This window comes from Schistocerca gregaria, chromosome 1, assembly GCF_023897955.1.
Source record: "Schistocerca gregaria isolate iqSchGreg1 chromosome 1, iqSchGreg1.2, whole genome shotgun sequence".
Lineage (NCBI taxonomy): Eukaryota > Metazoa > Arthropoda > Insecta > Orthoptera > Acrididae > Schistocerca > Schistocerca gregaria.
The window spans coordinates 633490642-633517889 of record NC_064920.1 but is presented as its reverse complement, the minus strand read 5'-3'; the positions used below and the strand labels follow the sequence as shown (position 1 = coordinate 633517889).

At 43.8% G+C, this 27248-nt stretch overlaps 1 protein-coding gene across 4 annotated transcripts in view; it reads right to left on the bottom strand.

Moving 5' to 3' along the window:
* Positions 1–27248, bottom strand: part of LOC126360045 (sodium/calcium exchanger 1) — a 1532158-nt gene that overhangs the window by 111738 nt on the left and 1393172 nt on the right. For 3 of the 4 annotated variants that reach the window (XM_050007678.1, XM_050007679.1, XM_050007677.1), the window contains exons 5-6: positions 3989–4131; positions 2387–2486 (exon numbers count right to left, since the gene is read on the bottom strand). In XM_050007678.1, the coding sequence (XP_049863635.1) occupies positions 2387–2486; positions 3989–4131 (243 nt within the window). The remainder of the gene's footprint in view (positions 1–2386; positions 2487–3988; positions 4132–27248) is intronic. The other variant, XM_050007680.1, reaches the window with a different exon arrangement.

Below are 27248 nucleotides of genomic sequence, written 5' to 3'. Positions count from 1 at the left end.
TACGGGGGTTTCATACACCGACGTTGCCTGTTCAGTGTACAACAGACTCGCGGGATCTTTGGATTAGTGTGGCGGAACAGTATGCGCCGTTGCAATACATGCACTGCGACTAGCGGTCGTCGCTTTCCACGATTACTATGAGCTACGTTGTAGTTATGCGATGCGCGCTGTGTATGTCCATAACACAATAAATATGAGTTTCGATCACTGCCCTATCTCAATATAATCGGTTGTGGACCCACTGTCACCTGAGCCGCGCGGGATTAGCCGAGCGGTCTAGGGCGCTGCAGTCATGGACTGTGCGGCTGGTCCCGGCGTAGGTTCGAGTCCTCCCTCGGGCATGGGTGTGTGTGTTTATCCTTAGGATAATTTAGGTTAAGTAGTGTGTAAGCTTAGGGGGCCTTGGCAGTTAAGTCCCATAAGATTTCACACACACACACACACACACACACACACACTGTCACGTGTTTCAGTCTGACCCAAAAAAGTTTGAGACATCCTGTACAATGTTTCCATGAAATACCTCATTTTAGTTTCAAGTGGCCGTTATGCTTGAATTGAAGGGGTATTTCGTTGTACATCGGAAACTATCCCTGTCGCTGTGCACTCCGGTTTTCAAAGCCGCAACATCCAAACAAATGCCAAATGTGCATTTTCCATCGCGTAAGGAGACGGCATCTTTGAGATTCAGATGTCTGGCGTACAGCTACTAGCTGCAAAACGTGAAGCCAAGAGCACCCGTTTACTCGGCATGGACACAGTCTCCCGGTTAGTCAAGAACCCCCTCTCCAAGTGGGTTGAATTAACACTTTTAAGTGAAAAGTGAGGTGATCACCAAACATGGAAATGAAGATATTGCGGATGTGTCTGTATTTCTGTTGACGTCGCTAGTACTCATATTCTGCGCTCACATTATCCAACAGAAAGACCGCCGGAGTTATTTATACTGGCTGTTCGCTACGATAGTGGAGATCACAGCATCTAAATCTACATTATAGTCTGTGAACCACTGTAAAGTACATGACAGAGAGTACTTACCATTGAACCACGTATTAGGATTTCTTCTCGTTCCATGTACGCATGGAGTGAGGGAATAATGATTGCTTAAATGACTTTGAGTGCGCTGTAATGAAGTGTTCACTACTTCTACTGGAGCAATATATAGGGATTTGTAGTGCATTCTTCACTTAATTCAGTTACTTGAAACGTTGTAAGTAGGTCTTTCTGGGAGAATAGTCGTCTATCCTCAAAGGAAGATTACAAAATGCAAGAACGAATACGGCTACGTTATAATGCAATGGAAACGCTGCTGATCAGAGATGGTTCCAGTATAAAATATTGGACATTTAAATTAAGAATGAATGTTTTTTATGTGAAATAAGCAGAAAGTCATCCGAAATCAAGAACGCAATCGATGTTTCCAAAATTTGTGAATTCTTTCGTCTTACACTGCGCAAAACAATTAAGATGATACTTCTTCGAAAATCCCTAATGGTCTTCCATTGTAACGCAGACGTTTGAAATTTGCCTCAAAGGTGTCTGCAACCTTCTTGTGTAATGGTGCAAAAGCGTGGAGTCCCGTGACTCGAACTCGGGATCTGTGCCTTTCGCGGGCAAGTGCTCTACCAACTGAGCTACCCAAGTACGACTCACGCCCCGGCCTCACAGCTTTACTTCTGTCAGCACCTCGTCTCCTACCTTCCAGACTTCTTCTTCCTCCTGTTAAAGAGCCACTATAATATTACCGTGTCATCCTCTTCTTCGTGTAATAAATTATCTAAGTAGTTCAAAGTCAGATTGAATTCGACCATGCTTCTCTCCATCACATTGCCGACTATCCCGATGGTACCAGTGCTGCGCCTGGCCCGCGCCTTGGGAAACAGCGCCGAAATTCGGTCGCATCGCTGGGTATCTGAGCGAGCAGGCAACCCCTTTTGCCGTGGGGGGTCTTTCGCTGCCGCAAGCCGCTGTCGCGCAGTGGACAGTATACCTTTAATGGCACCCGCGGACCTTTGCGTGTCGATTCTGAGCGGCGGTGTGTCTGAAATGTTTTCCTCGACCACTCATAAGGAAACCACGTTATTCCAACGCTCGGCTTCGCGGTTCTGACCCCAAACGGAGAGTGGTCAAGAGAAGGGTGGAATGAGGGTAACACATCAGCTACGACCTATCGTCGCCTGCGTCGACACCTTGCTGTCTGAAGCGTCGCCTGGCCCGAGGGTGACGTCGCAGGGCGCCACGCTTTTGCACAGGAAGGCTGTACACACCTTTGAGCCAAATTTCAAACATGTGCTTCGCAATAGGAGACAGTTACGGTGTTTCAAAAATATGTATTTGTAGCGTAAATCCTTAGCATGTTTTAAAAATAGCTTGTAAGTGTACTTACCCGGACTGACCGTGATTGCCTCGATGAATTGTTCTTTCCAGGAGGACGTGCCGATTAACAAAGAAGCGTTTGCCCTCTGCACCAATTTGTCGACGGTGTTCTGAAACAAAATCGAATCATTAAATATTCGCTAGTTGTACCGTTAAGCAGAATACTTTCCTCTCTCGCAATCTCCAATCGGAGCAGAAGTAATAATCACTGTGGCGTTGGCTTCACGACAGACGAGTTCAGTAGTTCCTTGATTAATGTTTATGGCATGAGTAACACCGCTGTAACTGATCAAAGTCATAAACTGACATTTTACAGAACTCAAATCAAGCTAACAACTTTCTACAATATTTTGGAGATATTAGGTGTACAACTTTGCTTCCAGAGTTTTGCAATAGATGGCAGTAGCACCGAGTGAGGTTCCCGTGGTTGGTCATAGGTGTAATACAATAAGCTTAGGCGTCTGTAAACATATTATCGACTAAGTACGTCTACTTACGTGGGTACGCCGTTTGCGGGAAGTTTTAATTTTTTGCTTTAACATGAAGAAATCTGCGGCTGTGGATCTTAATGCTGGGTAAGACCAATGATGAGGGAAGTATTAGTGGAAGAACGTGCAGAGAATGTTTTCAACACCTTAAGAACGGTGATTTTGATGTCGAAGACAGGCATGGCGGTGGAGGACAAAAGGTTTTCGTAGCTACTGAGACAGATGAAGACAGTCACAGGACATCATTATCGAAAGCAATTGATGCGTTCAAGCCCAACACTGAAACACAAACGGCCACAATACAGCGATAGACACGTAAAGGTAATTTTACAGCAGGTCAGTGCTCGACCCCATGTCGCAAAACGCGTCAAAATAAGTGGATACGTTGAAATGAGAAGTCCTCTCCCTCCCGCCGTATTCTCCATACGTTGCTCCCTCTGACTACCACCTTTTTAGATCAGTGACATACCTTGTGGCTGACCAGCACTTCCGATCATATGAACGAATGCAAAATTGAATCGACTCATGGATCCCCACAAAAGACGCCCAGTTCTTCCGCCACGGGATTCGTATGCTACGGGAGAATGTAGTGGCCAGCGATGGGCAATACTACGAATCATAATTTTTTTGTAAGTTTTTCGCAGTAAAGTCCCCTACTTCGAGAAACAACGGCGGAAGCAAAATTATAGACCTAGTATATTTCCATGTTTCGGAATGAGGCAAAAGTAGCAACAGTACAACAGCAACAACAAACTTAAGTAACTCAAAATCGGACATTTATGGTACCTCCGTTTTTGGATTAAAGAAGTGGATATAACAGATCATGCATTAATTAATGGCATGTTTGCTACAGGATACTTCCCTCCATTGTTATAAAACGATATCTGTTAGGGGTGTTAACAAAAACGTGACATGAATGTCAACGGCTTCTGTACTCAGCTTTTCAAAAGCAGTAGAATGCTGCACGCATGTCCAGATCTGTCAACATCTATTTGCCAGTAGCGTACTAAGTGATTCACAGGATGGTTGTATATCCGTTTTGTCAGCAGTGCGAGCAGCTGGAAATATTGTATGATTCGTTTAGTCGAGTGGAGATTAGCGGTCAGTCCGGCCGGCTGGCTCACCTTGAACTCCTTGCTCTCCTTGATGCGTATGAGGGTACGGGTGACCTCGCCGAGCTTGGGGCGGCCCAGCAGCGCCACCTTCTCCTCGGGCGTGAGGTCCTCCGGCTTCTTGAGCTCCGCCTCGGCGGCCAGGCCTGCTTCGTCTGCACAGGGAAGCGGGCGCGGTGAGCGACCGGCGCTGCTGGCTGCCTCCACTTACCTGCCGCTCCAGTTCCCACGGTACGCCGTCGCGCCGTCCCTCCGTGGCCTCTTGTCTCGGATACGCTGCTTTTGGGCTGTCTTCTTAAACTCTACCTAACTTAGTACGTAGCGGGGCCAGCCTGAAAGTTTTTCGGGATAAAAAGTGTCGTGATGTGTATTGAGCATCACTAGGACTATCTATTTAATTCTCCACCCGCCCCTCCTCCACTGCTCAACTTCTGTTTGCTTCCACCATAATCTTTTTCTCTTTTGCGATTGTTGCCTACTCTTTGGAGCTTCAATCTTCGAGTAATGTGGTTGTTGTGGTCTTCAGTCCCAAAATGTCCACCCCCGGTAGCTGAGTGGTCAGTGCGACATAATGTCAATCCTAAGGGCCTGGGTTCGATTCCCTGCTGGGGTGGAGATTTTCTCCGTTTAGGGACTGCGTGCTCTGTTGTCCTAATCATCATCATTCCATCCCCATCGACGCACAAGTCGCCGAAGTGGCGTCAAATCAAAAGACTTGCACTCTGCGAACGGTCTACCCGATGGGAGGCCCTAGCCACACGACATTTACATTTAGTCCCAAAATTGGTGTGATGTAGCTCTCCGTGCTACTCTATCTTGTACGAGCGTCTTTAACTACTGCAACCTAAACACTCCTTCATCTGCTTAATGTCTTCATGTCTTCGTCTCCCTCTACGATTTTTACCTCCCACACTTCCCTCCAGTACTAAATTAGTGATTCCTTGATGTTTCAGAATGTGTCCTATCAACCGATCCCCTCTTTCCGTGAAGTTGTGCCACAAATTTCTTGCTCCCCAATTCTATTCGGTACCTTCGAGTACGCAATACCCTCGAGTAAGGTATAGCTCCACGAGAATTTTCTTTGGTATTTAGGCTGATATTTGCAACTTTGTTTTAGGTATGTGTAGATGCACTCGGCCCAAGGAAATACTGCTCGTCAAATGATTCATGCAACGTCCAGTGTGGAAAGCTTCGGTTTATTTGCTGTTACACACACACACACACACACACACACACACACATACACATACACACACACACAGAAAAAAAGGGAAAGAGTTCTAAAGCAAAATTTTGGGTATCCATTCGATAGAGCGGTCCCAGGCTACACTAGTGGGGTATTCATTTTATCGATATTTACAGGGACGAGAAGAAAAATCAGAACACGCCCGGGTTCCCGGGTTCGATTCCCGGCGGGGTCAGGGATTTTCTCTGCCTCGTGATGGCTGGGTGTTGTGTGATGTCCTTAGGTTAGTTAGGTTTAAGTAGTTCTAAGTTCTAGGAGACTAATGAGCATAGATGTTAAGTCCCATAGTGCTCAGAGCCATTTGAACCATTAGAAAAATCAGTACTCCAGTAGCGCCTGGGTTCCGCCCTGCCCTGTACCGTCTGCTACGGCCATGCAGCAGTGCTGCTTATTAGCTGCTGGAATAATGATTATTATTCTTCTTTCACTGCCTCTGTTAATATACATCGATAATACGAATATCGCCATAGAATAATTCGAATATCGCCATAGAATAATTCGCGACCGCTCTTTGGAATGGGCATGTCAAAAATTATTTTGGTTGCAACGAGAAACAAACCGGTTTTACATCAACATCGGGCATCGCATGATGCACGTGGTGAGCAGTATTTGTTTGGGCTGACTCCGGCTACACACTGAAGTAACCAAACTGAAAATATCTGCCGAAACACCAGAGAAAACTCACGTGAAGAATCTCAGGACAGCCACCCGGTATATTTCGAGAGATTTCCTGTACGGAATATACCCCTTAAAGCGTAATTTGATATTAATTCTTAAGACATCTAATGTCAAAGACAGTTAATTTTGTTTTTAATAGTAAATAAATCTACAGGGTCTTCTAAAATGATATTTTCAACTTGGATCACGTTTATTTAAAAAATGAGGATAGGTAAGAAGGCGCGGGTGCCGCAGGATGTTCACACATACCTGAACTGAAATCTTTTTTTCAAGTTAGTTACTGACAAAAATGGCCCCTCTCCCCTTCCCCCCCCCCCCCCCCCCCCCTCACCTGCAGATAGCACAGTGTGCGGAATGGCTGACAGAGACCATACGTGACAGCCAGGACCCAAGTCCGATCATCAGACCGTAATACACTGGCTTCAAGGAAACCGGAAGTGTCATGAAAAGGACGAGTTCTGTGCGTCATCTGACAAAAGGTGATGTTCATGGACGAAGCTTATTTTGTCTGGGATGGTAAAATGATGATATGGGGTCCTGAGAACTCCCACTTTAGCATGAAAAATCTGGGAGACAATCCAAAAGTAAAACTGTGGTGTGACCTGTTTTATGACCGTGTGGTGAGATCGTTTTTCTTTGCAGATGTGTCAATAGCCTCGATTGTTTATCCGGGCATGTTGGAACAGTCTGCGAAGAACTGCAACATCACATCATATTGTACTAGGATGGTTCTCCTCCTCACTAGGCCTCTATCTTAAGGTCGGCTTTCGACGAGACATTTCCAGGACGCTGGATTGGCAGAGGAGGATGCATTTCTTGGCCCCCAAGTTCTCCGGAAATAACCTCATTATATTTCTAAGGATGCCGTCTACCATGCCCCTGTGCGTGACCTGAAGAAACTGCAGGCTCGTATCAGAGCAGCAGTTGCACACTTTAATGAGGACATATTAGGCAGGACACGGGAGTAACTCGAATATCGCTTAGATATCCTGGGCGTTGCTGAGGTGAAAAAAAAGCGCAAGTGGCTCCAGTATTTAAGAAAGGTAAATGAAAGGACCCGCGGAATTACAGACCAATATCGCTAACTTCTGTTTGTTGCAGAATCCTTGAATATATTCTCAGCTCGAATATAACATACTTTCTTGAGACTGAGAAGCTTATGTACACGAATAAGCATGGTTTTAGAAAGCATCGCTCGTGCGTAACTCTGCTTGCCCTTTTCTCACGTGATATACTGAGATCTGTGGATGAAGGGCAACAGGAAAATTCCATATTTCGAGATTTCCGGAAAGCATTTGACACGGTATCCCATTGAAAGCTGTTAACGAAGGTACGAGCATATGGAATAAGTTCACAGACGTGTGAATGGCTCGAAGACTTCTTAAATAATAGAAGGCAATATGCTGTCCTCTACGGCGAACGTTCACCACAGGCAAGGATATCGTCAGGATGGCCCCAAGGAAGTGTGGCAGAACCGCTGGTGTTCTCTAGATACGTAAATGATTGGCGGACAGCATGGGCGCAATCTGCGGTTGTTTGCTGATGATGCCATGCTGCACGGTAAGGTGTCGAAGTTGAGTGTCTGTAGGAATATACAATACGACTTAGGAAAAATTTCCAGTTGGTGTGATGATTGTTAACTAACAATAAATGAGGGAAATGTGGATGAGCAGGAAAATCAAACATGTAATGTTCGGATACAGTATTAGTAGTGTCGTGCTTGACACAGTCAGATCGTTTAAATATCTGGGTGTAACGTTGCAAATCGATATGAGGTGGAAAGAGCATGTGGAAACTGTGGTAGGGAAGGCAAATGATTGACTTCGGTTTATTGGGAGAATTTTTGAAAAGAGTGGTTCACCTGTTAAGGAGACCGCATGTAGGACGCTGGTGCGACCTATTCTTGAGTACTGCTCGAATGTTTGGGATCAATGCCATATCGGATTGAAGGAAGACATCGAAACAAATCAGAGGCGGGCTGCTAATTCGTTACCGGTAGGTTCGAATAACGCGTGTTACGAAGATGCTTCGGGAACTCTAAATGGGAAAGACTATTGGGAAAATTTAGAGAACTGGCGTCTCAAGCTGACTGCCGAACGATTCTACTGCCGCCAGTGTACATTACGCGTAAGGACCACGAAGACAAGATACGAGAAATTAGGGCTCATATGAAGGCACACAGACAGTCGCTTTCCCCCCGTGGTATTTGCAAGCGGAAAGGGAGGGAAACGGCAAGTAGTGGTACAGGATACCTTCCGCCACGCACCGTACCGTGGCTTGCAGAGTATCCATGTAAATGCGGATATAGATTCAATTCTGTTAAAGAGTCAATAACACTTCAGATGTGTGTGAACGTTATGGCGCAAACAGCACCTTTCTATCTATCCCCGTTTCTGAAATGTACGCTATCAATGTTGTATAGCTCAAGTGGGACACTGTACATTACTCATTACGTTCTGACAACTGTAATGTCATGTGTACAGGAATAAATTACAAAACCTCAGTGTCACAAGATATCGAACACTAGTGTGAAACAAGGCAAAGAACGCACAAATCATTAGATTATCTCGGAAGTGGGCCATGCAATCTGTTCGTTCCATTTAAAGTCTTTTTTTTTCCCTTTGAGATCCAGCATCTCTCACCAGTCGATGTGTACAGCAAAGCCGTCTTCGCGGTCTTTTTGGCTACAAAGAGGTATTTCAAAAAAATTGTTCAAATGGCTCTGAGCACTATGGGACTTAACATCTATGGTCATCAGTCCCCTAGAACTTAGAACTACTTAAACCTAACTAACCTAAGGACAGCACACAACACCCAGCCATCACGAGGCAGAGAAAGTCCCTGACGCCGCCGGGAATCGAACCCGGGAACCCGGGCGTGGGAAGCGAGAACGCTACCGCACGACCACGAGATGCGGGTTACAAAGAGGTATTTCTTCTATCTTTTCATCTATGTTCAGAATCTTTAATTTCTGTCTGACGCTTTCGTTCCGTATTTCATGTCTAAAGGTAAAATTTTGTAGGTAGGCTTCTCATCTGTTCTGTTCTGTTGCATTTTATCTGCGTTTTGTCTCTAGCGTCAGTTGTACATTTTCTGCATCTATGTTAGCCCATGTTGGGAAATTTTGCACGTTAACACCGAAGTGTGACATACAACACGAACCGTGAACTATCTGCTGACGCAATAGAAGATACGTGAATTTCGACTACAGGATGTAATTTATTTTTAAACGGTATTTTACGACGGCTTCGTTCACTGCAATGAATTTCAAGCTTTCAAAACGAAAAGCAGTCAGAAGCTTTCTGTTAACCGACAACTACTTGGGGCATAGTTGTAAAAAAATCGGGTCTCATTAAACAGAAAGAGAAGAAATAAACTAAATCGAGAAGTACACGTAACACGCGATATTCACTGTTGTAACGTCCCATATGCAGGTAAAAGCTAGTTTCGTGCAACTGTACAAAATATACGACCGTAGTTTTCTGCTATTTACTGGAGAAATTTCTCTAATTGCTGGGTACAGTGAGTGTATGGAAAAACATTGACCTTTTAAAGTAACGCATTGCGTCAGACAAACGCGAAACAAAGCGCAGTGGTGCTACATTGTATCTAAATGATTGTCTGAATAATCCAAATTTTTTAAAGATCCGTTATATTTTTAATCTACCGGAACAGCTGAGCGTCATTCGTTCGATTGGTTTGATATGGCCTTCATTTGCTCTCTCTTTATTCTATTTGTTGAGAAAAACTTTCTTGGCCTGTTTCAATTTTCTTGTTGTTTCTATCTTGCTTCGCTTGTCTTATAGATATTGTCTACTGAAACACAGTTCTTTATTTTCACCAACTTTGAATTTTAGCTTGTTACTCTTCACTTTGTTATAATTGATTAATTTGCCTTTAATTTTGTTTTTCTTTAATTTGAATTTTGTGAAAAACGGACTACCCATTGAAGTTGATATTCACTGAAAAATTCCTTCTCATTTTTAACGTGTACTGAGTGTGATTTCTCCGCGCAAGAATAAATTATGTAAAATTGATCATGTGTTGCTTCCGATCTTTGCTAGAAGACAGAGGTAATGAATAGGTAGGTAGGGTATGGCGTGTTAGTCATTTGAATCTCCCTCGTTAGGCAATAAGATTATTCAATGTATGTGATGTAAATTATCATCTATATTATATTTGCATGGGCTGAAGCTTTCCTCTTCGCTTTACGGAACGAGCAATGAGTAAAGTGTTCCTGAAACGTCGTATATTATATGGCTTCGTTCTGAAAATATTTTTAACCTAGTAAGTACGAAAATAACGTAGCATTTCTTTGATGGACGGTACAGCGAACATTCATGCAGAATTATCGTCCCTCTACTGACTACCGAATAGAAAATTATGTCTGTTCGTCTCATTTGCATAGACAACAGAGTAACTCCTTTTTTCGATTCTATTATAGAGTTTACGGATGCATAATTTACAATATCACGTTGTGTAAAATATTGAGTCAGTCCTCCAAAAATAATAAAGTACGTTTCGATTATTACGTTGTTCAGCTACCTATAGAAAAAGTCATATTTTGCAGTATATCGGATATGATGGGCAGAGTCTGGAAGAATTTGAGCAAAGAAACATTTAAGTAAATAAGCCTGTGTTAATGATATCGAAACATTCTTTGTCAAGGGAATAATTTAAGTTGGAAAGAGACATGAGCTCTCTACCACCAGGAAAGCAGTATTAACTCTTTATTACCCCAGATCTCACTTTTCATCCTATATCTACTATATCCGGACTGGCTAAATACAGATTTTTAAATGTTTCTCTTGTTTTCATCAGCCAAGGAAGTTTCCAGTTTCTTTCTACCTTTTCGCTAGCACTTAGAGGAAAATTTTATAGTATCGATAATACAATAGGAACAGTCTCAGCAGTATCGTGTGACAGTTAGATGATACTTTATTTTCAGTATCTAACAAATATTCGAATCACTGTTTTTTGCGCGTTGCTGAGTACGTGTGTTCATGTGTTAATTGAAGCTTCTACTCGATGAAAGCCTTAGCCATGAAGCCGACTATTGGTGTCTAGGAGAGTTAGTGCACCGACGGAAGCTTGTCAGTTTTCCTCTTCATACCTGAAAGACAAACGGGTTAGTGCGTACAAAGATGCGGCCCCTCTTACACCTGCCGTGTGTCGTTGACAACCGCCGACATCATCGAACGGAAGGGAGTACTTAGAACATAATGAAGTGACGTTAAGGCAGCTGCACATTCCAAAGAATCAGAAATGTGTACCTGTAAGTACAAGTGTAGCTGTTCTTACAACAAGTTTCTGTTAGTTTCCGTTAAATTTTATCTACTGACCTGTACTATTCAAATCCGAAACTTGGTACGTATGGCTTAAACTGTGAAATTAGGTAGTATGTGCTGTGAGACTCACGTATTGAGATGATGGCTAGTAGTTTCGTGGTGCGATTTCAGAGATAAAGATAAATCCGACGTGGAGCATTGTCAGTACAAACTGAAATGAAACTATACTCCTGTAGCACTATCGTCGGCGCAGAACATTGTAGTGCTGACCCATCGCTCTGTCCTCTGTTTGAGGCGTCACAGGACGTCTAGGTTACAGGGCCTGTGGTCTGCGCATCTCTCTCCCGGCTTCCGAGACCAGGCTTAGCACTTAGCCTTCGAGTGTCTTCGCAGTTCTGCGAATGGAGCCGAGTAGATCCCGTTCCAGTTCGTTCATAGAGGATAAACCCCTTACAGTATCGGGGATCTAACTCGGATCCTCAGCGTGGATTGTTTACCGCCCACTGGAGGTGATACTGTTTGATAGTTCCAAATACCTGTGGCCCACATGGGACTAAAATGTTGCCGATAACCAGTACTCGGACAGAGATAAAACAGGAGAAAAATTTGAAGCAGTGATGCCTAGTGGACTTGCACTTTGACTTCCACTCTTTGCGCTCAAAGGAAACAATTTTTTTATCCACGCAGTCTACCGTCAAATTAGTGTGTGGGGCAGCCTGTACTTGAAAAGTGCATAAGAGTAATTGACTGCAGGTTCAGCACATACCTCAGATACAAAGCATTTGAATCCCCCCTTTTCTCTGGGTAACATTTTAGATTTTTCGTGGTACAGAAAGGCCAGTGGCCCTAGGTAGCGGAGTCTCCGTCCTTAACAAACCGTATGAAGAAACCCCACGTAGTGCGTTCAGACGGCAAGGCTGTATGGTCTGCCACGGTTGAAGCGTTTTTCTGCTTGCTGTCACAAAGTCACAGTCAGGTTCAATTTATATACTTATGGACCAGGGGAGGTGAGTTAGAAGCTCAAGACTGCACCACATACGGAACACCGACAGTAGCGATGGAGGCCAAACGGAGCAAATTTTCGGATAACGTGAGAATGGCGGTGGAAACCAGCATCCCGTCATTCGCTTTAGTCGATTTAGAGACATTATGGTACGCCGTGGCTGAACGGGCACTCGAACCAAGCTGCTTCGTAACGAAAGCGCAAGGGGGAACCTTACGTCAATTTGTTCGTTAACGCGATAGTCCAACAGCTTCGTATAAGAGGTTGGTGCAAGTGAACAATTGACCAAAAGGCCCAATTTAACGTAATGAACTGGCCGGTTCTTCTTTTTTGCCGCGTTTATTCCCTACCAAAGTACGCAAGGTGAGATATTTTCGGCCAAATCACAACGAAGGAGATCTTGTTCTCGCTCTCTATCTCTTTCTTATTCACCATCTCTCTCTCTATCTCTCGTCGTTTGTGTGTGTGTGTGTGTGTGTGTGTGTGTGTGTGTGTGTGTGTATGTATGTGTGTGTGTGTGTGTGTACGAAACTGATCACGCCAAAAATGCAATCTTCACTATAGTATAAAATAAAACAAAAATTTGTTGTTCGTTAATACAAGGACAATTAATGGGCATTCGCGGAACTAAGGGATCTATGATTCCATCCACATCGGCAGGTGTCGAGAGGCGCCACATAACTCACATAAGCGTTAGCTTCCCGAGTGAGCTCCACTGTGAAGTGGACCCTCAGGAAAGCGAAAATCCTCTGATGCTTCGAACGCAGGCCTGCCTCACTCTTTCGTTCGCAAGCACACAGGGTTTGATCCGGGCCGCACACCGCGGGAATGAAATATTTCTTAACCAAGCAGAAGGAACGATTGTAAACAACATACTGAAATGTGCATCCTATTCAAAACTACGGTAGTAAAACCAGCAAGGTGGTGAGTGCTCGAAACAGGCGTTTCTGGGAAGCGGGTTGCGTTCGATGTGAGCTAACTTATTATCTATACTATGTGCAGCAACTTACTGAGGAAGGGAGGAGCCGAATCCGCTTATCATAACACAGTGCATCACTATATTATATAGTTCGTCTACATGCGTGAAAGGACTGCGCAGTGTTCACTGTTATCGCAAAAAGTAAACTCGGAAACTATCTGTTTGGTGGGAAATATGATTTTCGATAGTCTCAGTACAGGCACTGATGTGTGCGTCCTGCAACTAGCGAAGTTCTCACAGAACATCTGCCACTCCACGTGAGAAATGATAGCGGTTTCCCGCAGAGCAACTTTTTCTACTTTGTTTTCTTTATCTGCAGTCGGGTGTTAGTGATCATGATACCAAACACAATGCCGAGTCACATTATTGTGACCACCTGCAAGTGGCGCATTGCTAATATGGCTCGGCGGGAGTCTGGCGCTCACTGCCTGCCTTGATTCCAATAGCCATGCACTGAAGGGCAGCGGGGAATTCACTCCATGAACATAGCGGTCGAGGTGGCCGCAGCGATATTTATTAGCTTAATATCAGGGAATTTTATGGGCATGTAAGAACAGTGGAGTGCTGTGCTCTTATGCCGTTTACGCAGTCTTCCATCTTATGTGACAATGTGTATTTTGAGGCTAAGGGCTCATCCTTCCGGAAAAAAAATAGTGAACATAACGGATGAAGGTGATTACCGAGGATGAATTCGCAGTCACACTCAAGAGCAGGCTATGTTCTTCCGGCAATGTATGCTGGATGTTTGTTCTCCACAGTCCCTTGAAGCAACTTCAAATGTTTACCGCATTACCGTTTGCGAGAATTAAGACACTAACGAGTTACCTCGGAGGTCGACCTGCGACAGAAGTGTATGATAGACCTGTTAGCTGCCAATTTATTTGCACAGTTATCTCTTGAATTGTGGCGTACCTTCTGTCCATAACGCACGGTCTTAGTAGACGTTCACGTCGGACGTCAATACCGATAGGAACTGTGTAGTTACAACGTCTATTATTCAAGCTGGTTTGTGACACTGATCCACATGTCACACTGTTTCGCCGAACGACGTGTAAACAGTTCTGAAATTTCGCCGTTTTTGAAATTCTGGCCACTGAATGTCGATGGTAATCATTTTCCCGTCATAGGCGGAAGGGCAGCATCGATCATAAATTTTTAATCTTTTTATTGTAGGTCGATTTCAGCTATTGTGTAGCTATCTTCAGTTCAGTTATATCTAAGACAGGACGACTCATCGTAAATATATCATGGTACCACATGACACCACAAATAACAAAATCAGTTTGATTTCCCATTCGTCTTACTGTCAGCTGCATTTGTATACTTCCCTGAGAACGTCACATGTCCGGAAAGCGACTCGCGGTAGGCAGTGGTCATAATGTTTAGGCCAACGAGTGCAATATCTGGACCTAACAGTGACAGAGGCGTTTGTCATTGTGAGATGAGAGATCTGCGAGTGGGTTCTGTGCTGCTTAATTCGAAACAATTTCATTCCTCGCACACAATGGCACATTTCCTTTGCGAAGTCTGAATTTTGTGCCTTGAGTATATTTGGTCTGTCAGGTGACTATGATGGGTGTGCGTAGAGCTTTAGTGTTCTGTGTTGTTGCTGACGGTGAGAGAGAAGGCGTATATAGCCGATTACTCTCGAATAATTCCGAAGGGGCTGCCGAACTTGACATCCCCATCCGATGCACGGGCTACGAACAGTGTAAGAGGCTCTTACTACATGTCACACTGTGGAAAGGTTTTGAATTTAACCGAAGATACTGCCTCAAAGTCTGCTTATCTCCTCCCCTTGTTGTCTAAATAACAGAGACGAAAATTTCTTCGAATACCTGCATTAAAGCTAGCTAACTCAGAACAGAGCGTCAGTACACGAGTGGCAAAGGAAGCAGACTAGCTGGTCATAATAATGTGACTCAGTAACACGTGTCCGACGTAATAAAGGTGCACTATGAAATTATTTTATTGGGATGTTTATAAAGGAAACTGCGGTTTTATATAACTCATACGAATTTCTTGAAAGATGGTAGGCTCTACCTTATCTGTAAATATTTACTTTAAGCTGTTTCCAAGAAGATAAGGCTAGACCTCCGAGGATGGTGTCTAAGCACTTAAGTTTTTACTTTTCTGTTGTATGTTGGTCACGATATTAATATCAGGACTGTAGAAACGTTACCTCTTTTGCTTATACGGAAGAAGTATTCAAGTTCTGAATAACTTGTTCCGACGTACATGCTACGGTAGCGTAAGACTTGGGCTTGTTCTCGAGAGCGGCGGAAACGCGTTTATGAAGTCTGCTCAGACTACTTCTGTATATCACTCTACAAACTGTCTCGCAATAGTCGTTTTTTCTGCTTGTTTCTGATACGCATTCCGTTTAATCTCACTTGCCAGCTGTCACTGGTGCTTGTAGATAGGTAAGAGTGAAGCAGATCAACGTCCTGTTTTACAGAACTCGCAGAAGTGTTTCGAAGGTGACTTTTTGCTCTGTTAATCACATACAGCTGAAATTCCTGGAACGCATCGCGTCACATCTTTACCTACAATAGTGATGTAGGCTGAATCAATGAATTGAAATTTGTACCACTACCAGGATTGGAACCCGGGTCTCCTGCTCACTAGGCAGATGCGCCGGCCGTTAGGCCACACTGGCACTCAGCTGCCACAGCTGCACATGTTACCCCCGTACATCTCCCTCCCCGATACATATTCCAACTCACGCCTCAGCTCACTGCTGCTCCTCTTCTAACCTTACATCAGTATTGCCAAGCTCTCCAATATTTTTATTTTATTTTATTTAGTCCTTCAAATCCTATATGTATAGAATATATACAAGGATATTGGACATGGTTAGGTATTTATAAGATAGAATACAGTTTGTGTTGCAATCGTAAGGACCAGATATTGAAGTAATTTAGCTTCATACATACAACAAACATTACAGGCAACATACGAAGTAAAATATTAATAATGCATCTTTATTTTTGTTGTTTGGCTTTTATATATTCTGTCAGACTGTAAAAGCAATGATCAATTAAATATGCCTTTACTTCAGCCTTAAAACTACAGAGTTTACCTATTGATTTAATATGGTGAGGTAGATTATTGAAAATCTTTATCCCAGTATGTAGTGTGCCTTTTTGGCACACTGATGTTCTCACCTGTTTCATATGAAGTCAGATTTTTGCCTTGTATTGTGTGCACGCATATCTTCATTTTTTAATAAGATATTCGGGTGTCTATCAATATATTGTTAGACGAAAACTGATGTTTCGTAGGTAAAAATGCAATAAAGAGGAAGAAGTAACAGTTTTTTGAATATGGATCTGCATGATTTCGTATTGTTTACCCCTTCAATAATTCGTGGTATTCTCTTTTGCATCCTGAAAAGTTTAATATTTGTCATTGTATTGCCCCAGAAGATTATGCCATATTTAATTACAGAATGCACATAGGAGTAGTATACATTTAACAGGCTGGCTTTGTTGCAACAAGTTTTTTAGATCCGTATCATGTAACAGGTTTTGCTTAGTTTTCTTTGCAAATATTCAATGTGTACGTCCCATTTTGTGTTGTTCTGGAGCCAGAGTCCCAGAAATTTAGTGCTGTCAACGCTTCCAAGAACTCTGTCCCTAAGTTCTATTTCTGTATTTGGGTGGTGTCTTCCTTTTACATTACAGAGTTCAGTGCTACTATCTTTTCTTTGTTTATAATTAGCTATTTTAATAGCACCTTAACAATGAGCGAAATTAGCTTTGAATCCCGGCCTTGGCAAACATTTTAATTCGTTGCTTCGGCCTACATCATTGTAGTAGAAAAAGGTGAGACTCAATATGTCTCAGGAAGATTAACTTTATATGATTAATATATCACAGACTTCTCAGTACAGGAAGGATGAAGCCCATTTCACTCATTGCTAAAGTGCTACAACATTGGAGAGCCTCGACGATACTGATGGGAGTTTAGAAGGGGAATAATCAATGAACTGAGGCGTGAGTTTGCATTTGTGTCGGTATGAAGACCTACTAGGACAAACATTTCAGGTGTGGTCACTGCAGTGCTGGAATGGCATAATGGTTAGCACCTCTACATAGTAAGTAGCCCACCCGGGTTTGAGTCCCGACGTTAGTACAAATTTTAATTCACTGCTTCAGCCTACATCACTTTTGCTCTGAGTTTGTCAAGAAAATAATGGATCCCATTCAAAATACTCAAAGAGGACATTCGGATTCTTGCTTCCATGGCAGTTTAGACAAGAGCGTCCTGAGCATGTACCCGCATCATTCATGAAATAAAACCCTCTGACGTGTCGACCAAAATTTTAGGTGCCTTTCATTGGGATGAAGGTGTGTGAGGCCCACCTATAATTGTGGTCGAGACATTAGAACAGTTTACACCACGATGCTGCCACACACCCAAAATACTCTCATTGAAATCTGAAGATGATTTCCACTGAACAGCTCTACATCGCTGCCGTGTTCCGGAATTATCTTTCGTCTTTACCAGCAACAAGCCATTGACGGCTCTTCGCTGAGAAACTTCGGCGAGTTCAGTTCGGAGACCTGAAGGCGCGTCCGTGTGAAGCAGTTCGTCTAACATTTCGCGCTCTGAAGCTAGCAGCGTACCGCATGTCTGCTAGCTGAATATTAAACCTCGTTTGTCACAAGATGAGGCAATGAAAACGACATGTATTGTAAAAACAGGCGTTGCTCTAAATGCGAAGTAGTTTGAGACTTCAGCTGTAACTTGCTACGAAAGTGGAATAAGCTAACTACTATTACTAGTTCGTCGCGATTAGAATATTAACATCTCCACTTCAAAAGGTACCCTACTATCAAAAGTGCGCCATTACTAGAAAAGCTCATAACTGGCTTCAGTAATGATTTTGTTAGTCTAAGCTGCAGAACTGAAAAACGTGGTTGCACTACCATGCGAATAAACAAAGCGCAGATCGATGTGACTTCAGACCTAAATGACGTAGCGCCTTCAGATTTCCTCTCTCAGATTCCTCATGACAATATTTTCCAACTTATTGTTAATACTAAGCAATCAGAGTACAATTCTTTGAAGTAATATCTTGCTATACCAATGATTCTTCCAAGTTTTAAAACTGACACTACTTAGTCCAAGAACTACTTATTATATAAATTTTCTAATCTAAATATTGCCGTGTAATCAATAATCAAGGAACCATGCAAGAGTACTATTATTTGTTAATTTAATTATTTATCTAAATGCCACATGTTTTATTGTTAAATGGATTTCTACCTGCCACCATGCTTCATGAAAATTTTTTGAGTTCGAAGCTGACGCTAATAAAAAACGCTAAATTAAGCGGAGATCATGTATTATCACATTATTCTTCAGTTTGAGATCCGTGCAATGAAATTTGTTGCTGACGTGAGCCTGTCTCTATTGTGCGAAATGCAGCAAAGCTCGATTATTTCAGCATCTACAGTACAACACACTTGAAGAAATATTGTCTTGAGATATCTCTAAAATCGCTGTCCCGGCACGTTTGTGTGAGACAGAAGAACAGTAGCTACGAAACTGATGCGAAAGTTAGATGGGTCTCAGAATGGAACTAGAGAGTGTTATTCAATAATTAAGCAAAAAACATAAAACTTTTGCTGCGGTTTTTTAGTTTTCGGAGGCGGTCCAATTCGAAGTAAGCTTTGGAATTCTATGATTTAAGGATTCGCAGTACTCTTAACCACTGCGTGTAAAATACAGGGTGGTTACAATTAAACTTTCGCTGCTTGAGAGAAATCCTTTGTAAAACGAATGATCGTAGGACAATGAAATTAGTGGAAACGTCTGTAAGCACATGAGAAAGAGAAATAACGAATAAGCCATTGATAGAAAGACATTTTAATTTCCACATGAGAGAGTAACATTTGTTAATTGCGTACCATGTTAATGTTCCAGTTTAGAAATGTTGCTTAATGTGACGACCATTTGCGTCCGCGACAGCCTGGAACCACACTAGAGATACCATTTCAGAACTGTTCGCGGCACTTTTCGAAGGGTGGTCTATAAAATATTCAGATGTCGTGACACAGCTTTTGCACTGGTTGAAGATCGCACATTGTGTCCAGCGCTTTCAGCCATGGCAACAGCAACTTCTTCAACAATTTGTGGCGCAGTTGGCCTCTCGCAGAAGCAGTTCCCAAATCGCCAGTTAATTCGTTCTTCCGAATTACATTCTTCAACCCCGGTGCAGAAAGAAGATTTCTCCGTATTCCTTTAATGCGTCGATACATTTATAAAACCAGTACCGGCGCCTAACCATAAGCCAAGACACTAACACAAGTAATAACGCAAATCCTGAACCGAACAGTCTGCACATCGCTTCTATGAAGTTTGGTACCAATATGGTAGACAGTTTTCCATCTACACTGATTCAAGTGGCGAAACTTTAATTACAACAATCCTGTAGTGTGGAACTCTCTGAAGCTGATCGATAGGAAAATAGTGTAACAAGAAACACTCGATATGACAGCTTCAGGTGCTGTAATATTTATTTCTCATTGAAGTAGAAAATGTCCTCAAATGAAATAACATGATAAATAGTACGATGTTTCTACTGTACAAATGCTATTCAAACATCTCTTCTCTCTTTCATTTTTTAGTGTAAAAAGAGCAGGACGGCTCAGAGGACTGTGTTAGAGAATTACTATGGGATAACAGGAGAGAAACGACTTCGCCAACTTTGTGTGCAAGGATACACATGTTTTAAATTTTGAAAGGTAACTTCTTGCGGAAGACTGGGGGAAATAAATATATCATCAAAGCTGGAAGTATCTCATTCTATAAAGCTAGTTACAATGGAACCACATGAAATATCAGTAGTAGAAATATACACTCCTGGGAATGGAAAAAAGAACACATTGACACCGGTGTATCAGACCCACCATACTTGCTCCGGACACTGCGAGAGGGCTGTACAAGCAATGATCACACGCACGGCACAGCGAACACACCAGGAACCGCGGTGTTGGCCGTCGAATGGCGCTAGCTGCGCAGCATTTGTGCACCGCCGCCGTCAGTGTCAGCCAGTTTGCCGTGGCACACGGAGCTCCATCGCAGTCCTTAACACTGGTAGCATGCCGCGACAGCGTGGACGTGAACCGTATGTGCAGTTGACGGACTTTGAGCGAGGGCGTATAGTGGGCATGCGGGAGGCCAGGTGGACGTACCGCCGAATTGCTCAACACGTGGGGCGTGAGGTCTCCACAGTACATCGATGTTGTCGCCAGTGGTCGGCGGAAGGTGCACGTGCCCGTCGACCTGGGACCGGACCGCAGCGACGCACGGATGCACGCCAAGACCGTAGGATCCTACGCAATGCCGTAGGGGACCGCACCGCCACTTCCCAGCAAATTAGGGACACTGTTGCTCCTGGGGTATCGGCGAGGACCATTCGCAACCGCCTCCATGAAGCTGGGCTACGGTCCCGCACACCGTTAGGCCGTCTTCCGCTCACGCCCCAACATCGTGCAGCCCACCTCCAGTGGTGTCGCGACAGACGTGAATGGAGGGACGAATGGAGACGTGTCGTCTTCAGCGACGAGAGTCGCTTCTGCCTTGGTGCCAATGATGGTCGTATGCGTGTTTGGCGCCGTGCAGGTGAGCGCCACAATCAGGGCTGCATACGACCGAGGCACACAGGGCCAACACCCGGCATCATGGTGTGGGGAGCGATCTCCTACACTGGCTGTACACCTCTGGTGATCGTCGAGGGGACACTGAATAGTGCACGGTACATCCAAACCGTCATCGAACCCATCGTTCTACCATTCCTAGACCGGCAAGGGAACTTGCTGTTCCAACAGGACAATGCACGTCCGCATGTATCCCGTGCCACCCAACGTGCTCTAGAAGGTGTAAGTCAACTACCCTGGCCAGCAAGATCTCCGGATCTGTCCCCCATTGAGCATGTTTGGGACTGGATGAAGCGTCGTCTCACGCGGTCTGCACGTCCAGCACGAACGCTGGTCCAACTGAGGCGCCAGGTGGAAATGGCATGGCAAGCCGTTCCACAGGACTACATCCAGCATCTCTACGATCGTCTCCATGGGAGAATAGCAGCCTGCATTGCTGCGAAAGGTGGATATACACTGTACTAGTGCCGACATTGTGCATGCTCTGTTGCCTGTGTCTATGTGCCTGTGGTTCTGTCAGTGTGATCATGTGATGTATCTGACCCCAGGAATGTGTCAATAAAGTTTCCCCTTCCTGGGACAATGAATTCACGGTGTTCTTATTTCAATTTCCAGGAGTGTATATGTAGTTAAGTAAATTATTTTTGTAATGTGCAATGTGTACTGCACATTAAGGAAGCTGACTGGTATTGAATCATATAAAGTATATAAAATGGATCACACAATATATTTCCCCTTACTGTACTGCTGTCTGCTTTTCAGTTTATTTCTGAGTGTTTCGTGACCGTAAAAATTCCTAAATGACAATTTCTGAAAAAAGCTCACCAATAGCTTTTCGAATCGTTTCAGTTCAGATTCCGTTCGGTAGCCTCACTGATGGTTAGTAATGCGTTCAGTACGATAAATACAGGGTCATTACCTTGTTGTTCAGCAGAGAGTTAATTAAGTGTGAAAGTACTAGCATATTTTTACGGAAGAAATTGGTCAGTTATTAATAGCTATGCTTTACTGTACCTAATAGACCATCTGTTTGTTACAGATTTAAGTGTAAAACGTAGTCTGAAGAATTCAGAAACGTCATAAGATGCTCCTGGCATAACAAAAACTATACGCTGAGACAGGACTTTGACGCGTCCAGAAACAACTGCTCGAGGGAAAATGTGAGCAACGGGGAACGAAACACAAGGTGCCGCAGGCAGTTTTAACAAAGTCTATCGTGAATTCGCGGTACGCCGAGTGTGACATACGAGGGGCGTTCAGTAAATAATGCAACACATTTTTTCCTCAACCATTTTCAGTTGAATAAATGCAGAATTTGTTGTGGGTCATCTTGGAATATTCCCACTTCAGCCGCTGTAGTTTCATGTAGTTCCGATAGGTGGTAGAGCTATACGTAGCCTTCAAACTGGCTCCTTAACGGAGGTACACTATTGGCCATTAAAATTGCTAAACCAAGAAGAAATGCAGATGATAAATGGGTATTCATTGGACAAATATATTATACTAGAACTGGCATGTGATTACATTTTCACGCAATTTGGGTGCATAGATCCTGAGCAATCAGTACTGAGAACAACCACCTCTGGCCGTAATAGGCCGCGCGGGATTAGCCGAGCGGCCGAGGGCGCAGCAGTCATAGACTGTGTGGCTGGTCCCGGCGGAGGTTCGAGTCCTCTCTCGGGCATGGGTGTGTGTTTTTGTCCATAGGATAATTTAGGTTAAGTAGTGTGTAAGCTTAGGGACTGATGACCTTAGCAGTTAAATCCCATATGATTTCACACACATTTGAACATTTTTTTTTCTGGCCGTAATAACGGCCTTGATACGCCTGGGCATTGAGTCAAACAGAGCTTGACTAGCGTGTAGAGATACAGCTGCCCATGTAGCTTCAACACGATACCACAGTTCATCAAGAGTGGAGACTAGCGTATTGTGACGAGCCAGTTGCTTGGCCACCATCGACCAGACGTTTTCAGTTGGTGAGAGATCTGGAGAATGTCACGGCCAGGGCAGCAGTAGAACATTTTCTGTGTCCAGAAAGGACCGTTCAGGACCTGCAACATGCGGTCGTGCATTATCCTGCTGAAATGTAGGGTTACGCAGGGATCGAATGAAGGGTAGAGCCACGGGTCGTAACACATCTGAAATGCATTGTCCGCTGTTCAAAGTGGCGTCAACGCGAACAAGAGGTGACCGAGACGTGTAACCAATGACACCCCATACCATCACGCCGGGTGATACGCCAGTATGGCGATGACGCTTCCAATGTGCGTTCACCACGATGTCGCCAAACACGGATGCGACCATCATGGTGCTGTAAACAGAACCTGGATTCATCCGAAAAAATGATGTTTTGCCATTCGTGCACCCAGGTTCGTCGTTGAGTACACCATAGCAGGGGCTCCTGTCTGTGATGCAGTGTCAAAGGTAACCGCAGCCATGGTCTCCGAGTTGATAGTCCATTTTGCTGCAAACATCGTCGAATTGTTCGTGCAGGTGGTTGTTGTCTTGCACTGTCCATCTGTTGGGATCAGGAATCGAGACGTGGCTGCACGATCCGTTACAGCCATGCGAATCAGATGCCTGTCATCTCGACTGCTAGTGATACGAGGCCGTTGGGATCCAGCACAGCGTTCCTTATTACCCTCATGAACCTACCAATTTCATATTCTGCTAACAGTCATTGGATCTCGACCAACGCGAGCAGCAATGTCGCTATACGATAAACCGCAATCGCGACAGGCTACAATCCGACCTTTATCAAAGTCGGAAACGTGATGGTATGCATTTCTCCTCCTCACACGAGGCATCACAACAGCTTTCACCAGACAACGCCGGTCAACTGCTGTTTGTGTATGAGAAATCGGTTGGAAACTTTCCTCATGTGAGCACGTTGTAGGTGTCGCCACCGGCGCCAACCTTGTGTGAATGCTCTGCAAAGCTAATCATTTGCAAATCACAGCATCTTCTTCCTGTCGGTTAAATTTCACGTCTGTAGCACATCATCTTCGTGGTGTAGCAATTTTAATTGCCAGTAGTGTACTTTCGAAGCAGAGAGCTGACGTTGAGATTGTTTTGGCGGAAAACCAGAGCGTCGCAGATATTCATAATCTCTTGCTTAACACCTACGGAGACCTGGCAGTGAAAAAAGGCACGGTAAGTAGTTGGGCGAGGCGTCTATCATCATCACAACGAGATCTCGCCAACCTATCCGATCTCAAGCCTGCCGGCTAGCCACACACAGCTGTGACTCCTGAGGGTATTGGAATGTACGCACACACACATACGAGAATGAGATTTTCGCTCTGCAGCGGAGTGTGCGCTGATATGAGACTTCCTGGCAGGTTAAAAGTGTGTGCCGGACCGAGACTCGAACTCGGGACCTTTGCCTTTCGCGGGCAAGTGCAAAGGTCCCGAGTTCGAGTCTCGATTCGGCACACACTTCTAAGGTGCCAGGAAGTTTTAGTCTCATACAAGGTGATCGACGAATCACAATCAAACACCTCGCTACTCAACTGGATGTCTCTGTTGGTAGTGGTAACACACTTGTCCACCATTTGGGGTACCCAAAGTTGTGTGTCCACTGGGTTACTCGCCTGTTAACAGGAGAGCTTAAAGAGCAACGAAAGACCATCAGCACGGAATTGCTTGCGTGTTACGAAGCTCATCGTGACATGTTTTTGTCGAACATCGTCCAGGCGATGAAACTTGGGTTGATCACTTGGAACCGAAAGAAAACGACAGTCCATGGAGTGACGCCACACTATATGTTCTCTGAAGGAAACGTTCAAAGTCGCGCCTTCAGCCGGGCGACGGCTTTCTGAGCCTCTGAAGGGGTAATTCTGCTTGACGTCCTTCCTAATGGTGCAACAATCTCCTCCGAAATCTATTGTGCTACCATCATGAAATTGAAGAAGCGACTTCAGCGTGTTCGTCGCCACAAAAACTGCAAATGAACTTTTCCTTCTCCATGACAATACAGGGCTCCACACAAGTCTGTGCACTCTAGAGGAGCTCACAAAACTGGACTGGACTGTTCCTCCTCATCCACCCTGCAGCCCGAATCTCGCACATTCCAATTTCCCTATGTTTGGACCAATGAAGGATGCACTCTGCGGAAGCAGTAAGTGGATGATGGGCATGTTATTGATGCTGTAAGACATTGGCTTACACCTCGACCAGTAGAGCGGTACCGTACGGGCATCAGGCTCTCCTTGTAAGGCGGCGTAAGACCTTCTCATTGACCGCAAAAAATTAGTGTCGAAAACTACTACTTTTTAACCAAAGGAGTGGGAAATAATATGGTGTATTGCGATCCTGAATAAAAATCAATCTGCTTTCAGAGAAAAAACATGTTGCATTACTTACTGAACATCCCTCGTATTCGAGCCAGTCTCGTACTGTATAAAATCAAGCGTACCGTTATACGAATACTGAAAGAAAGGCAAAGTATTGTAGAACGTAGAACATCAATAACTTACAGCTTCAACCGTACGACAGGGCGACTCGCTTTCACAAACTCACCTCCCTCAAAGCCGGATGACTTACACAGTACAGTGCGTTTGCGCAGATGCGTTTGCAACAAACCAGCGGTACTTATCTTTATGCAAGGAATGGATCTAGACTTGAGAGACGGAAACCTAGGCGGAAGAAAATAATTGTGTCGTATCGTCGCGTAATACTCGGGATTTTGTGGTGCTTACTTAGCATGTCTTAAATACACACCTCTGATAAGTTACGTACGCGATGTGTTTCGGACCTGTGTTTACAGTAATCGAGCTTATGCCATTGTAGGAACTTGGTTAAATAGACTTGCTTGCCAAATTCCCTACAATAGTGTCTACACCACCGGCGTTAGGTGACCAAGTGGTAGCAAAAATGTTTGTTAATAACATAAAAACATATTTTCTGGGAAGCGGCTACGGAGCTGAATGTATTTAAACAACGGTACCACGAATTCGCTAAAAACTGCTATAATGCAAATTTGTTTATCAACAACGAGTCTCACGTCAGGTCAATGGAAGGTTGCTTGGCATCAAGTGCCTGATTATAGTCAGTTGCAGCATTTATCACATACACATGTGTTCATCGTCTCATAAATTTTTCTGTTAATGACTAAGAGCAGAAATCGACAGATCATTGCAGTGTGTCATACGCACTGTATTATGTGCAGAATAGTGTAATGTAGGGTCAATTTGTGCCTTAGTGACTAACAGAAAAATGTGTATGACACTGGACGCATGCATAAGCGACAGATGCTAAAACTGATAACAATTTTACGTTTGACACCAACAAACCTTCCTTAAATCTCATGTCCTGGTATCGGTTCCCTGAAGATGCTTGCTTGACCGGAGATCGTTGTCGATAAATAAATACACATCAAGACAGCTTTAGGTGTTTTTCTGTTGCCGTTCTCTAGGCAAATAAAAAGTGATATAGCTAACATACAAGAAAATGATTTGTTCAACATTACGTGACAACAATACAACAATACCTGAAAGTAACGCTTAATAACTGCCTTCAAGCGCGCGGCGCTGATTGTGAGTCGAAAGCAATCACGCGTAGCGCGTTGTGACCGTAAAGAGGTGGAAAATGCACTTCCAGTCAGATATTGTGTAGACTGCGCTGCAATAGTATGGCTATGACGATTATGGCCCACTTTGTTTACATCAGCCAATTGACCTTTCTATAAATCATCACAGTGAAATCACAGAATTTCTTATCTCGTTCTGAATACCACCAAGTAGTTCCGAGTGTTGGTGGGACATTTACAACACACAAAAACACGTGGAAATCTCCAGAAGTTCTTGTATCATTCCGGCTACTTCCAAGTAATTCCGAGTTTTCCTGCTGACTCAGGAAGTGGTGGGAAGGCAGTTTCTTATTTCTTCTGAACACTTTCCAGCAGTTCAGAGCCTTCCTGGTGAATTCTTTTTTTTCATTATGTTGTCAAGTGATGAATGTGGTAAATTTAAAAAAATTGAAGATGGCGATCAGTGCTGAATTTAAACACACACACACACACACACACAATATTCATAATGTACCACCTTCCTCCTGTCTTCTATAATCAGAATCCTGTCTCTCTCTCTCTCTCTCTCTCTCTCTCTCTCTCTCTCACACACACACACACACACACACACACACAAAATCGCAGTCTCCATAATGTACCATCTTACTTCTCTCTCCTACGATTGGAACCTAGTATTTTAGATGCAATTAAGATTAAAGAGCCAATTACAATGTATTCCCATTTCAATAGTGCTCAAAAGTATCAGAACCAAATGAAGTGGTTATGAAAAAATATGTCACAGATATAAAAAAGTATATCAATTTTTTAAAATAATGAAAATGTTGTCAGTTACTGGTATGTTTTCGTTACTGATTCAAGAAATCGTTTATGGACTG